Source organism: Phalaenopsis equestris, unplaced genomic scaffold (assembly GCF_001263595.1).
Source record: "Phalaenopsis equestris unplaced genomic scaffold, ASM126359v1 Scaffold000552, whole genome shotgun sequence".
NCBI classification, from domain to species: Eukaryota; Viridiplantae; Streptophyta; class Magnoliopsida; order Asparagales; family Orchidaceae; genus Phalaenopsis; species Phalaenopsis equestris.
Window position 1 is genome coordinate 252,690 of NW_018164992.1, and position 15,592 is coordinate 268,281.

The 15,592-nt window shown below is 33.2% G+C and overlaps 1 protein-coding gene across 1 annotated transcript in view; it reads left to right on the top strand.

The window, feature by feature from the left end:
• Positions 1–15,592, top strand: part of LOC110029169 (ABC transporter C family member 13) — a 158,609-nt gene continuing 143,017 nt past the window's right edge. Inside the window, 8 exon segments of the mRNA XM_020731338.1 lie at positions 1–87; positions 390–430; positions 538–634; positions 1,034–1,198; positions 3,054–3,185; positions 3,774–3,874; positions 7,325–7,394; positions 8,655–8,906. Coding sequence (XP_020586997.1) covers positions 58–87; positions 390–430; positions 538–634; positions 1,034–1,198; positions 3,054–3,185; positions 3,774–3,874; positions 7,325–7,394; positions 8,655–8,906 — 888 coding nt within the window. The 5' untranslated portion in view covers positions 1–57.

The following is a 15,592-nucleotide window of genomic DNA, read 5'->3' on the forward strand; positions in this document are numbered from 1 at the left end:
CGTATCAGTCTGCTCGGATCAGTCTGTTCTGCCCAACTCCGCTCTTCCTTCTCGTTCATGGATCTCCTCTGCCCTAATTCGCCCTACGTTAGTTTTCGTTATCATCTAATAATCTACGCACCCAAATTGCCAATTTTCGGTTCTCTTTTTCCATTTTTTTGTTGCGTCTGTACAGCTCTTACCTTTGGAAATTTCCATTTTGGCGGAGCTCAGATGCAATCCTTTTTTTTTTCTGTTTTTTTTTCTGACCTGCTAATTAACATCAGTTTGATCACTTGTCTGTTCTCCGCCTTCATGTTTTCGGGATTCCCTGCATAAAGCCCTTGATATTTGAATCGAAGAGGAGAGAAATTTGAAGTCTGATGCATATTTTATGCTTGTGCTTTCAGGTTTGGGATGGAAATGGATTTTCTTCCTGCTTTGAGAATTTATATCCTTAATGGGTTTAGTTACACTTCTTAAATGATTACAAAGGGGTTTTTAATTCTATTTATTCAGTATTCACTCTTTAGATGCTTGTTCTTAATGTTATGAAACAGTTTTAGGTTTTGGAGCTAATTTAATCGGTATATCTGCGGTTGTTGCCCTTGCATGGGCTAAGAGGAATGCTGGAAGAGCTAAGCCATTTATAATGGTGGGTTTAGATTTCTAATTGATGGGGATAATATTTTATAGAATATTTATAGAATGCTGCGTCTCTCCTTGTTTTTTTAGCTCCATGAATTTGTTAGTTGTGAAACTCTGTTTCTGTATTCTCAATGACTTTTTCATGTATTTTTATCTCACAACTAAACTTGCATATTCACACACACAACACTCATATCCTTAATATCACATAAAAGATAGCACTATTACCATTTATTTAAAAGTAAAATGCTCCTTTTCATGCATAGGTTTAAAGCACCTAAGTGCTATGTATGTAAATATGGAAGTTTAGGTGTGAGATATGTAAATATGTAAGAATTGTGTGCTAAGTATGTTAATTTTTCTTGTGATTATTATCATCACATTTGTGGAGACTTCTTTTTTGTAGAATTGGAAGCTCAGAGTTTTGGAGAAAGTGTGCTTGAACATGGTTCCTGCTGTTGGAGGCTGTCTTTGCCTCTGTAATATTTGTTTGCTCATTGAGGGCAGCTTTAAGGGTCACAGAGCTGAGTATCATGAGTGGCTTTATAAAGTTTCTCAATTATTTTCATGGGTAAGTTGCTTAAAATGTTATATGCAATTATCACACACGCGCGCGCGCGCACACACATATATAGTGAGAGAGTGTGTGAGAGAGAGAGAGAGTCCATTCCGATTGATGGAGTTACTTATTTGACTAAATATAATGCTTTCGTTTGAACTTTTATTTGAAAATCATTCTGATAGCAGCGGGCTTAGGGATTTTGGATGTCTATATATATTTTTTACAAGTAGACTTTCTTACTTGCTTCTTTTGGTCTACCATAATAATTTAAGTTCTGCTTACGCTTCCAGTCCTCTCGCTTTACCTTATCTTTTGCATTGGATAATCTTCATTACCTCTTACCTTTGATGAATGTGAGCCGACCTATTACTTTGTGGCAATTAAATTCACTTAATCGTGTGAGGCTATGCCAACTGAATTCTATACTCACTGCTAACAAAGTATGATTTTTTTTATTTGCATATTGGAAATTGTACAGTGAGTTTTAAGGTGTAAATGAGTTTTTTGAACTAACAAATACCTGATGGTAGTGTTGATATATTCTTATTATTGTTGTTATTTGTGGATAGGCTATTTGAACTTTGGATTTAAAAATGCTTTTTGTACCCTCAATATCATTCTCATGTTTGTCTCTTTTTTAACTAAAAACAGTTCACGTGCCTAGCTTACACAAATCGATTCTCTTTTTTTTTTTTTTTTTTTGAGTTGGGTTTTAAGCATCTAAGCTATGTTTTCTTATACAATTTTATTAAGCTACATTCTTCTGCATGTTTCTTATACAATTCTTAGATTGCTATCATCAACTTTGTTCATGCCCTCAAGTGTCATTTTACCACAAAGGATCTTGAACCTCTTTATTATTTACCACAAAGGCTTATTATTGTTATATTGAAGTTATGAAAATTTTCTTGCTTTATCTTAATCATGTTAAGCATGCTTTTAATCTTTTATAAATCTTAGTTTTCAAGTTATCCAACCTATCTCCGCACCATCTTGCCTTGGCTCTAAGTTGCCTCAAGTACAATGGCACATTTATATATCACACTATCATCAAGGCTGTCCAACATCTTACTCTGGCACAAGCAGAAGTGGCAATATTTATAAATCAAACATATTAATGACACTATGCCCCCACTTTGGTGTATTGCTATTAGAATAATTTGTTAAAATTGCGAATTATATGCATACTCTTTTATTGATTTGTGTTGGCTGTCCAAATGACCTCTGATCCATTACTGGTTATTGAGCATGTATACAAACATGGGGATACAGTAACGATGATATTACATAAATATAGGATGAGAAATGACCTTACTTTGCTACTTCCATTGCTAATAATGGATAGTTTTAAATGGCTAAAGATGTGGATAAATGTTCACTTTGAAATTGGCTTGTAGGGGTTATCCAATAATCCTTAGTTTCTTACGTGATTAAATTATTGGTAAAATAATTGATGGAACTTAATCAATTAGTAATTTTCATTTCATAGATGAGATGCAATGGTGTATCTTAGAGTTTATCCTCTCTCTCTCTCTATCTATCTATATATATATATATATATATATATATATATATATATATAAAATTGTGTAAATTTTTAAGGATGTGACAAATACATGTGTTTATGTTGACTGTTTGTATGTGCATAACTGGCTATGATGAAACGCTCTTTGATGGTACCAGTGGGGAAACACTAATTTACCCGTGCACGTAAATGAAAAAAGATATTGATATTGAAGTGTTTTAAGTGATACAAATTTTTAATCTATATATATATATATATATATATATATATATAAATATATATAAAATTGTTTAAATTTTTAATGCTGATATTTATTATTATTACTATTGTTTTCCATAGGTGGTTATTGTGCTTGTTTCAAAATTTGAAAATTGGTACGTCACTCTTTGTAATCTTTTCTTGTGCTTTTGGTGGATTGCAAAACCTCTACTCCAGATACCCCATTTGCATACTGTGTTTTCTTCCTCGAAGGTATGACTTCAGAAAATCAATTTCTGTGCTATCGTAATTTTCTTATACTTGGTTTTGCCATATCCTTTGATGTTAATCGCCAGTTATGGAAAGTTAAAGGCTTTAAAACTTTCGATTATTCATTCTTTGGCGGCATTCAAAACCTGTTTTTATAATGTTTAAGAAAGCCTAGAGCATTAAAATGTGGAAGAAAAATTCTTCATTTTTAGTTCATCAAAATGAAGATAATCATAGATAGGAATAGACTTAAACTAGAAAACTTTATTTAAAGAAGGAAAGAAGTCTAGCGTTAACAAGAGGAGAATTATAAATTAAATATGTTTTCCTTGCGTTTACATTGTACATAGAAGAAGAGTCATCTAACTGAAAAATTGAAGAAAATTATTATATATGATTTACAACCTCCATACTTTCTTTTTCTTATGATTTTGAATTCTGAAATTGGAATCATTAGAATTAAAACTCGTATAGTCCCAATTTAGGCAATTAATGAAAATAAATAAGTTGTATTAAACTTTAATGCATGTTATTTGGACATTCACTGTCTTATATACTAGTGCAATGCTTAATTTATATCTTATATTATAGGTCATAACTCATCTTATGGAGGTTTTATCTGTTGCTGCTGAAATCTTATTTGGTATTTTTATTGCCATGCTTAAAGCAATGCAGTCATCAAATGTTATGAGGTAGCACAAATAATTCTAAGCTTCTTGAAGTTCTACTGTGCACATTATTTTGTTCTATGAATGCTATTCAACACATTTTTAATCCAAGTGATTCTTCATGGCATAGTGCGTGCTTATTTACTTTTTATTGTTGGAATGGTTGAGTACTCATGTTTTATATAATTACTTAGTGATTTGAATTTTAATTATATAAAATTGTTACTAGTAATTTAAAATACACTTCTAAATTAAATATGAAAAGATTGTGATAAATCATAGTTTTCATTGGGTCATAGGACTTCTAAATCAAGTATGACGATCAGTGCAATATATATCATGTGTTCGCTATGTATGAAGTGTCTAAAATGAGTTGAAATATTTTCAGAAACTTGGAAAATAAGGCATGCCAATGTGGCTGACATGGTGTCATCACGTGTTTGAATGTTGAAGTTTTTATAACAGTTTCTGAACATGATGACTCTTTAGAAGTGGTCATGCTTCATTGCTCTGTGGGATTGCATTCGGAGGAATCTGCATCAAAGGGTTCTATATTTCTTTTTATTTTTTTGGAGGGGTTAATAACTGATATTAAGAACTACCATAAAGACCTTTTTGGTTCTTGCTGTCAACAAAAAAAAAAAAAAAAGAAAAAAAAGGGACTGCTTGGAGCTTTGCAGATCGATAAAGACAAATTGAAATATAAAATTTGCAATGCTATACATTTGTTAGCATATTTACTTTATCAAGCTTTAGGGATCAAAATTAGATTTTTTCGTGATTTTTTTTTAAAATTTTTAACTCATGTATACATTCATATGTGCCGGGTCCTGGTCCCAAAATGAGATATTCTCATTAGTTGATTGGCCAAATAGTTTTTCAATAAGCTTGTTCAAATGGAGCTTGTTTGATGTAAAAGGTTTTAATTATATCTCAACAATCTGTCATTATTTTTAACTTTTTAGACAAATTTAACCTATTTTAGACTCTCCGAGTCAAATTATCTAATGCACTACCTGCTAGCAGGTGGTGGATATTCAGGGCTCTGGTCTAGATTCTTATTGCTTAACTTCTTTGTTGAAGGATGAACTGCCACAAAGCGGGTGGGAATTATTTGGTTGAAGAAGTGGGCTGTTTTTCATAATTGTTCATAATTTGCCACAAAAACTAACCGTTTGGATAGTTAAATAAACTTGTGGTCCATAAATTTTTTTTAAAAAAGCCTTGATAGAAAATGTAGGAAATTATTAGTGGTGATAAAGGCTCAAATCTTATGGCTTGCTTGCATTGGGGGGCTAAGGGTAGGGTAATATTTTAGAGTTATCTCTTGGAATTCTTATTATGTGAATGTTCTTCAAATGTATATGTTGAATTGGTCTCCTTATCTTCACACTTGTAAGAAGCACCCGATCAACCTTGTTAGGATTGTTTTCTCACATTTGGGCCCACTACTTGAAAATGAATCCACATTGTACACATTTAGTTTAATTTTTGGCAAATCAGTAATAACGAATGTTGCCATTGCGATACTTGAAACTGTCTATAACCCATATTCTTGTTGAGATAAACTTTTCCGCTCCTTTGGTTTTAGAGGTTTAGATTGGCAGTCTTTGTCATGGCTTTTGGCAAAAAATAAAATTTGTGGTTTGCCCTCATATTACAATTCTTGCGAAGTTTTTGAACATGATTATGTGTGGGCTCTAAAAATTCACGACCGCTCCCTAAGACAACTCTCTGCAATTTATTTTTATTTTATTTTGAGAGAGCTTTGGAGGGTCGAATTTTCAAAATACAGATTGGATTGTAGATAAGATACTACCTAGTGATTTTGCCCTCATTGAGCGGTGACTTTTTGATATAGGATTTGAGGTTTTCCATAGACGCAAACCCCAATAGTTAATTATTCTTCTCGATAATGGGAGAATACTTTTGATTAAGGCTAGTTATTATGAATTGAAAATTGAGCATATGTTAGCAATAAACTTAGGATTTAAACTGTAGAATTCACTACTTAAAGCTTGAAGTTAGGGAATAAATACGAAACCCGATTAAGATCTCATGGTTCCGTCATCCCGGTTCGTCGAGGTTCCTGATCTACTTAGTTAGAGGAGGTAGTTGACCCAACTTGACAGAATGATTCTTGTTAGCAGTCATGGGTTGCATCGTCCAAGAGATTCTTGTAGATCTGGGGTGGTTGTTTATTAAAGAGGACAAATTTAAGTCAACCTTAGCCAACAAAATGTTTTATGTCAATCAATTGTACTCTTATGATTCACAACTCAAAGGGTAGAAAGTTGTTGGGGAACATACGAGCTGCAGCCGTGATCGTAATATAATGGTGCCATTTGGCGGCAGCTACTCGGTCAGGTTCTGATCGTAACCACTACTTTGTGGTGTCATTTGGTGGCAAAACCACACGGACAGAGGACTCGGGCCACGCAATAATTTGATTGTGAATATAGAGATGTATTTGATATGACATTCGAGCTTTGTAAGCTGAAGTCAATAAAAAATTTGTTGCCCTCGACAAACTATTGCGGAGGGTGGATGGAATTTGATTTTGCTTTTAATGATTGAATTTTGCTTTGCATATTAGTTACTGACTTTGAAAAGCTTGATTTTAAAGATTAACCTTTCCGGTTGAAATCATAGATCAACACGGCCATCATCGAGAAATTAGTTCTTCTGGTGAATAATATGAGACACTATCCATTTCTTCACCATATTTCATCTATGATCTCAAATTTATAAGAGAAAATTATTTTCGAGCAATTAGCTTTTTTATTTATTATATTTATTTTTTATGGGAAGAAATCATTGGCCTTACTGTATATTTGATGCTATTGCTGTAAGGAGCACAGGACATGGAGTAATGAACCATTGCACTCAGGAGGATGTCTTATCATTTGGAGCTTGTGAGGATTATCGTCGTTTCAATAGTAACTAATAATTATTTCCATGAAAAGATATATTTGTTTGAGGCTAGCACTGCGATAATTATGTATAGAACATCATTAGAGTACTAACAAATTTATATAACTGTCAAATGTATTGTGAAATGAGGGGGAAACAAGGAATAGAGATCCGAACTGTCATTAATTTTTAGGAATATTGCATGCATACCACACACAAACTTCAATTTTTACATATAAGCCACCTTACCTATGCATGAAATGCTGTATTTCACTTTTTAAAAGTTTATATAATGGTATTTTTGATGTGATATGAAAGATTTGGGTGTTATAAATGTAAAAAAGCAAAGCTTAGTTATTAGATATGTAAATAAATTGGAATTGGGTGGCATGTATGTAATTGCCCCTAATTTATAACTAGTCTCCACTTCTAATTAAGTAGTTTGTTTAGTATACGTTGAAGTGGTACTTACAGAAAATTAATATTCACCATTCCTGTTTAGAATTTTTTGAGAATGTAATAATTCATGCTAAAATATATTAAGCTTTGTGATTTTCTCAGGAGTTTGAATTCTGTTGAGGATCCACTTATCTCCAGCAATTCTGAAAGTAAAGATTCAACAGGAGGTTTGGTATGTCTTTGGTGACAGAGTTATGGTTATTGCTTCTTTCTTCTATTGGTTGTTGATTGGCTTTATTGGGTTAATGGTTATATGATTTTTTACATAAATTTTTTTTATTAATTTATTCCTTATTATTTTCATGCACATTTTTACTGATTTTCTTCTTTCCATTAACCAAGGTGGCATTTAAGGCATACGCTGTTATTCATGTATTATGCATTGTATATTTTTTGGATGAAAGCTGCAGCAAGTTTATAATAAAAATAAAATATATTTGACATTCTGTGTATTTTGGGGCTATTGCGGTTGTGAGAATGTACTTTTCTTTTCTTTTTTCCCCATGTTGATTGCCACTGGACTCTATTGAGGACAAACATCACTTAATTTTTTTTTATATTCACAAATAATTTGCAATCATGATAAGTAAATTTAGTTGGCCTCCGTTCAAAATTTTCTAAAATTGTGATGAATCCATTCATATGGATCTTTGTTTTTGAAGCAGAGATGCTGAGGTAGTGACTAATGATGTAGTGCTAGTCATCTACTCCAATCCTAGTCATGTGTTATTGGGTTTGATAATGAAAACCCCAACAAAATTTCTTTTTTAATAAATGGCAGATCTTGGTTTTATCTGTCTCATACTACCTCTCCCCATCTCTTGTTCGGTTTCGGTTAATGCAAATTAACAAATGTTTTGTTAATATATTTTACTATTATTTTTTATTAGATTTCTTTTGATATATATAGTAATATTTGAATCAAATTCCATCTAATTTAAAAAATTTTAAAATATCATAACTAAATTTGAGAAACATGTTATGATTTTTTTTATGTTATTATTATTATTATTATTATTATTATTATTATTATTATTATTATTGAGCTACTATAAAGTCATAAGATTTGGAAATTTTAACTTCTTCAAGTATCTGCTATAGTTTCTGTAAATAGAAGTAAACATTCTTAAAATTATATAAGTTACAAGGAATGTCTTAAGAATAGATATGCATAAATGGGGATGCCACAAATAACTCATGGTTGTCCGTATTTATGCACATTTCACATTACACATCTTGTAAATGATTCAACTTAAATATGCTTAATGTAGGATTGGTTGGCTTCTCTGATAAGTTGAGGACCTGAGTTTATTCGTTTCATTTGTACAACTGAGAACTTGAAGAAAATTTTTATTTCTTTGAATGTTCAATTCGGTTGTCTTCGATTTTCACCCCTCACTGAGGTATATCTCCTTTTTCCTTACTTTTACAGGAACGGAAAATCTGTAACTTTTGGGAAACCTTGACTTTTAAGTTTGTCAACTCAATGATGGATCTTGGTGTGCAAAAGCAGCTTGACTTTGAAGATTTAATTCAGTTACCTTCAGAACTTGTGCCTTCTTGTCATAATTCCTTATTAAGGTTTTGGATGGCTGTAAAATGTATGCCTAACACTGATCGATCTTTGTTAAGAGCCATGTTTCATGCGTATGGTTGGCCTTACTTGAGGCTAGGAATGCTTAAGGTAGTTTTATTTTGTTTTATTCTTCTTTTATCTCCCATAGTGAATGATAGATAAATGCTACTCTTTCTATCATACTTGTTTGTTAACATCTAAAAATCTTATGAGAATCTTAAGTTAGTAATAGAGACAAGTGTTAAAATGGTCTTCTGACTTTTTTGCAGGGGCCACTTCAGTTCTAGAGTTTGTAAAATGTCATTTTAGTTCCAAAATTTTTTTGATATGGGCTGTAATAGTCCCTAGTGAAGACTATTTTAGGCCCCCATTAAAAGTGTATAGGAAATAATTGACGCGGGACGCTCTCCTTCCCACAGGATGCAAGACTCCTGCATTTTGGCAGTTTCATGAGATCGCGAATCCTCCCGTGTCGCTGGATGACATCCTGCCTGGATGTAGGCCCGATCAAAATTCTGCAATATTTATTGTTCTTTTTTTGTTTCTTTCCTACTTTCTATTTTTAATTAGAGTATTTCTATTAAGAGACTATTTATGTGTGTGATTTTATTGTTTGGACAACTTTTTCAATCATTATTATGTTTTGGAGATGTTGTTGACTGTTATGCTCTTTAGAGTGCCAAATCTGTTCTTTTTGTAAGTGTTGCCTATATGTTACTCAGAAATTGGTGCTTGAACCTCCTCGCCGCTTGAACATCATCAATTTGGAGTTTCCTTTACTGTTTCAGCCACGACAATTGCCATTTTATGTTGATCTTCATCCGAATGTCGTCGAACTCATATATTATCATTTCCTTGCCATCCAAATGTAGGTGAAGAAGCCGCAGTCGATTTCGTGCGGAGGAAGGAGAAGATTCAAAGAGGTAAAAATATGTTAAATTAGATTTAATAATAATAATAATAATAATATATTGAATAGAAAAATAAACAATAAAATAATGAAAATTTAATACTTAAATAATAATAATAAGCTAATAGTTATCTAAAATAATAAATAAATGAAATTTTATATCATGTTTATGTTATGTTTTTATTTTAGAAGAGTCGACGCTGGGCAAAAGCTTATTGAATCAAGTGTCATCGAGGTGAGTATTTTTACTTCTAAATTATGGTAATAATATTGCATTTCTTCTAAATCATTCACATTAAAATGTCATTTGCCAAGATATCTTATTAGTGTAAGTAGAATATGATTATTCTGGCTTATCATTCAATTTGGTCATTTGAAAATCAATGTGAATGATTTGCATGGATATACTTATTTACTACACATATTATTTACAATGAACATAAAATTGTATGTGCATGACTGAATATGATGGAACACCCTTTGATGATACTAGTGGGGAATAATAATGTACCCGTGCACGTAAATGAAAATGAATATTGATATTGATGTGTCTTAATTAACCAAATTTTAGACGGTGACTCCTGTGACAGTTGTATAGATATGAAAAGATATTGATATAATAATGATATAAACCCTTCTAAATAACATGTCAAATATTTATATTGATTTACAAAGAAGCTTAACTGACATGCATATTATTTTTTTGTCTTTTATATTGCTGCAGTTTAAAAGCATGAATATTCACTGACTTTTTTAGCTCATTGTTGTTTTAACTGATTTGTTAGGTTTAATTAAATTATTAAAAGATGAGCGATAGACAATAAAATATTGGTAGAAGACATGAACAATCATGAATGAGGTATATTTGATTGTATCACTTTAATTTAAATTTGTAATTACACTTTCATTTGTTAAAATCTAGGCAAATATAGAAAATTTAATTCACACCGTCCGATCGTCTGTACCTGCCTTAGTTAATTCCAAGCCTTGGGCCGGGTTGCGACAAAAGTGGTATTAGAGCACAAGGTTTAAAAATAGCTAATTAGATTTTGATGAAAGAGTCAATAAGATAATTATAAGAAAATTTTAAAATTTAAAGGCAAATGATTGATGGGCTCTAACACTTGTTATTGGTGCAGTCAACTTGGTCATATAGCAAAATATTGTGCATTTCTTAGCCAAAAGAGCCCTGAAGATCAAAAATGAGGTGGAACTCCTTCGTAGAGGTCGACAAGTGGGTAGAAAATGATAGAGTCAATAGCCTCAGCGCCTACCCAAGGTCAACCAAGACGATCGGTTCAACCTTAGGTATATTCCCTTGCTCATAGTGAGCATGAAGAACCTACTGCCGTGGAAGGTGACGAGGTCTAATGAGTTTCGTGTGTTTCCTAGCGTACTTCCTTGTTTCAGTAACTATATATTGTTATCTGAATTATAGTTGAGTCGCCTTGTATCGAGTCTTTATCCTTATAGTGATTATATTTCATATGACTTAATCTCTTGGATAACAAATGTTGACATTCTCGATGTCTGATTATAAAATTCGAGGATGAAATTTTTGTAAGTGGGGAAGATTGTAATGATTCTGTACGTGGAGGGTTGGGGGGGGGAGAAACGGGTAAAACGAAGGAACAAAGACGAAGAAACGAACAGAGATGGAAGAGGAAACAATGAATTGGGGGAGGGAGAGGAAATAAACAGTTGTAAGGAGAAGAGGTGGACCCGACAAACAAAACGAGGGGGCAGGAAACGTGATCGAGAAGTTGAAGTGATTTTACTTATTTAAGTCACATAACCAGTTACCTGTTGAGTCGAACAAAGTAGTGTAGTGACATCAGTGTCACACAGAGGAGGAAGGCGGCGACGGCGTGGTAGGTCGAGCGAGAAAGTGTGAGGCGTATGAGAAGAGCTGAATTCTCGTGCCCTAGCCGAGTTGATGTAGAAAACGAAGGAGAAGAGTCGATCGTGCCCTAGCCGAGTGACGAAGAAGAAGAGAGGTTGTGCTGAATCATTCGAACCAAGCCTCTCTTGTGTAGGGGAAGAAGCCGCAGATGATTTTGTGCGAAGGAGGAAGGAGAAGATTCAGGGAGGTAAAGATATGTTAATTTAGATTTAATATTTAAAACTTAATAATAATAATAATAATAATAATATATATTGGAAAAAAAAACATAATAAAATAATGAAAATTTAATACTTAAATAATAATAAAAAGTTAATAGTTACTTAAAATAATAAATATATTAAATTTTATATCATGTTTATGTTAGGTTTTCATTTTATTGAATGAAGTGTCATCGAGGTGAGTACTTTTACTTCTAAATTATGGTAATAATATTATATTTCATCTAAATCATTCACGTTAAAATGTCATTAGCCAAGATATCTTGTTTCTGTAACTAAAATATGATTATTCTGACTTATTATTCAATTTGATCATTTTGAAATGAATGTGAATGATTTGCATAGTTATACTTATTTAATACACACATGTTATTTATAATAAACATGAAATGATTTATAATATGTTTGTATGTGCATGACTTACTATGATGAAACACCCATTGATGATACTAGTGAGGAACACTAATGTACCCGTGCACGTAAATTAAATTGGATATTAATATTGATTTGTCTTAATTGACCAAATTTTAGACGGTGCCTCTTGTGAGAGTTGTATAAATATGAAATGATATTGATATGATAATGATATAAACCTCTTTGAATAACATGTCAAATGTTTATATTGATTTGTAAAGAAGCTTAACTGACATTTATATTGTTTTTTTTCTCTTATATTGCTGTAGTTCAGAAGTATAAATATTCACTGACTATTTTAACTCACAGTTGTTTTAACTGACTTGTCAGGTTTAATTAAATTATTAAAAGACGAGCTTAGACGAGAAAATTTTTAAAGAAGAAATGAACAATCATCAACGAGGTAATTTTTGTTGTTTTACTTCAATTTAAATTTGTAATGGCTCTTTCATTTGTTAAAATGTAGGCGAATATAGAAAATTTAATTCACACTGCTTGACCGTCTGTACCCGCCTTGGTTAATTCCAAGCCCTGGTTGAGATGCGACAAAAGTGGTATCAGAGGCCAATGTTTAAGAATAACTAATTGGAATTTGATGAAAGAACCAATGGGTTAATTATAAGAAAATTTTAAAATTTGAAGGTCAATGTTTGATGTGCTCTAACACTTGCTATTGGTGTCGTCAGTTTGGTCATATAACAAGATATTATACATTTCTTAGCTAGAATAGCTCTGAAGATTAGAATTCAGGTGAAACCACTTCATAGAGGTCGACAGGTAGGCAAAAAATGATAATCAATAGCCTCAGTTGCTACCCAAGGCCAGCCAAGGCGACATGTTCGACCTCTGGTATATTCTCTCACTCATAGTGATCATGAAGAACCCACTGCTGCGGAAGGTGACGAGGTCATATGAGTTTGGTGTGTTTCTTAGCATACTCCCTTGTTTCAGCAACTATGTATTGTTACCGAGTCCTTATTCTTATAGGTGATTACATTTCATATATCTCTTAATTTCGTGGATAACAAATGTTGACATGCTTGAGGTCTGATTATAAATTTCGAGGATGAAATTTTTGTAAGTGGGGAAGACTGTAACGGTACTGTACACAGAGGGGGAGAAACGGGTAAAATGAAGGAACAAAGATGGAAGAGGAAACAATGAATTGGTCAAGGGAGAGGAAACAAACAACTCAAGGAGAAGAAGCGGACCGGGCAAACGAAACTAGGGGGAGAGGAAACAAGATCGAAAAGTTGAAGAAATGATTTTGCCTATTTAAGGTGCATAACCACTTACTTGTTGTGCCGAGAAAAGTAGTGTAGCGACATCAGCGTCACACAGAGGAGGAAGAAGGCGGTGGCTTGGAAGGTCGAGCGCGGCAGTGTGAGGTGCGTGAGAAGAGCCGAAGGCTCGTTCCCTTGCCAATTCGAAGAGGAAGACGAAGGAGAAGAGTTGATTGTGTCCTAGCCGAGTGATGAGAAGAAGAGAGGTTGTGATGAATCATTCAAACCGAGCCTCTTGTGCAGGGGAAGAAACCTCGATCGATTTCGTGCGGAGGAAGGAGAAGATTCAGAGAGGTAAATATATGTTAATTTGATTTAATAATTAAAACTTAATAATAATGTTAATAATAATAATAGTTTAAAAGTAAGAGTATTTACCGGCTCTTTTAGCTCACATTTGTTTTAATTGACTTTTTAAGTTTAAATAAAATATTAAAAGATGAGTGATAGACGAGAAAATATTTATAGAAGACGCGAACAATCATCAACGAGGTAATTTTAATTAGTTTAAATTTGTAATGGCTTCTTCTATTAAAATGTCGACGAATATAGAAAATTTAATTCACACCATCTGCCGTCTGCACTTGCCTGGGTTAATTCTAAGAACCGGGTCGGGTTGTGATAATTAAATATGAGGTAATGAGCGTTTATACAGAGTTTAAGGATATGGTACCTCAAATTACATTTTTGCAAGTCTTAAGAGGAGCATCAGTATAACTGACATTGGTTGTTTGAGTGGGCCTTGAGTTTGAGAAGTCAATACCAAACACATTATAATCTCATACAAGAGAATTTCGGGTTCTTTAGACAACCTATCTCCTAAGTTGGCACTGCTGAGGGAGGTTCAACCTGTAGAGATGAGAAGCTTTTAAGCTATTTATGGAAGACTACACGGGGTAAGCTGGGTATTAAATTCCAATTCAGTTCAGCATTGTCGTCGCAATCTGATGATCAAATAAGAGTGAAGCACAACTTTGAAAATCTTTGTAAGTATTTTGTGAGAAATAATGTCCGACAGTGGCATTCGGGTCCTTCCGGAGAAGGAGAAGCCTCTCTTATCTGAGGAGAGTGACAAGGGACGCTCTCCTTCCTGCAGGATGTAGACTCCCTCATTTTGACATTTTTGTGGGATTGTGATTCCTCGTGATCGTGGGATGACATCCCGCCTTGATGCAATCCCGATAAAATTTTTCTAATATTTTCTTACTTTTCTATTTCTTTCCTATTTTCTTATTTCCTATTAGCTTATTTCTATTAGGTGACTTTTTATGTGTGTTTTTGTGGTTTGGACAAGTTTGACTAATATTATTGTGTTCGAGTGAAGTTGCTCTTTGTTTTATGCTTTTTGGAGTAAGCGGTATCTCTGTATCTTGCTCAGGAACAGGTGGCAGAACCTCTTCGCCACCCAAACATTGCCGATTCGGAGTTTACTTTGTTGTTCAGCAGGGGCAGCCACTGATCGATGCCGAACCCTATCTAAAAGCCGTCAAACTCGCATATTATCATTTCTCCGCCACTTCACAACCACCTTCCCATTACATGCGCTTCCTAAACACCTTCTAGGAGCTCTAGAACAGTATCACTAATTTAATATTTTATATAATGTGGGACTCAAATGACCATATGTAAAATAGTTGGGACTAGTTTGGCGCTTAACTCATTAGTAATATTTTATGCTTTTCTTGCACCAACATTTTATTTTATTTTAAATGGAGAAGAGGACGTAAATCGTTCTCTCCATTCGAACTGGATGACCTTTTTATGGTTTGATCTCAGGTGTAAAGAGTATCACTTAAAACAGCCAACTATTATTGTTTTTTTGGATTTATCTATCAAATCTTACATTACTAGTAGGCTGTTCAATGTGCAACAAACGGTTGTTTTAATTTTTTTTTTTTAAAGGTAGCCAAGAAAAACATTGTTATATAAATGCTTTATTAAGATTTTGCTGACTCCATTGCCTTTGATTTTGATGATTGCAAATAGATTATGGAATTTGGACTGGTGTCTTAGTCTAGTTTATGCAGAAAATAGGTTTATCATTTGAATCATTAAGACAGATG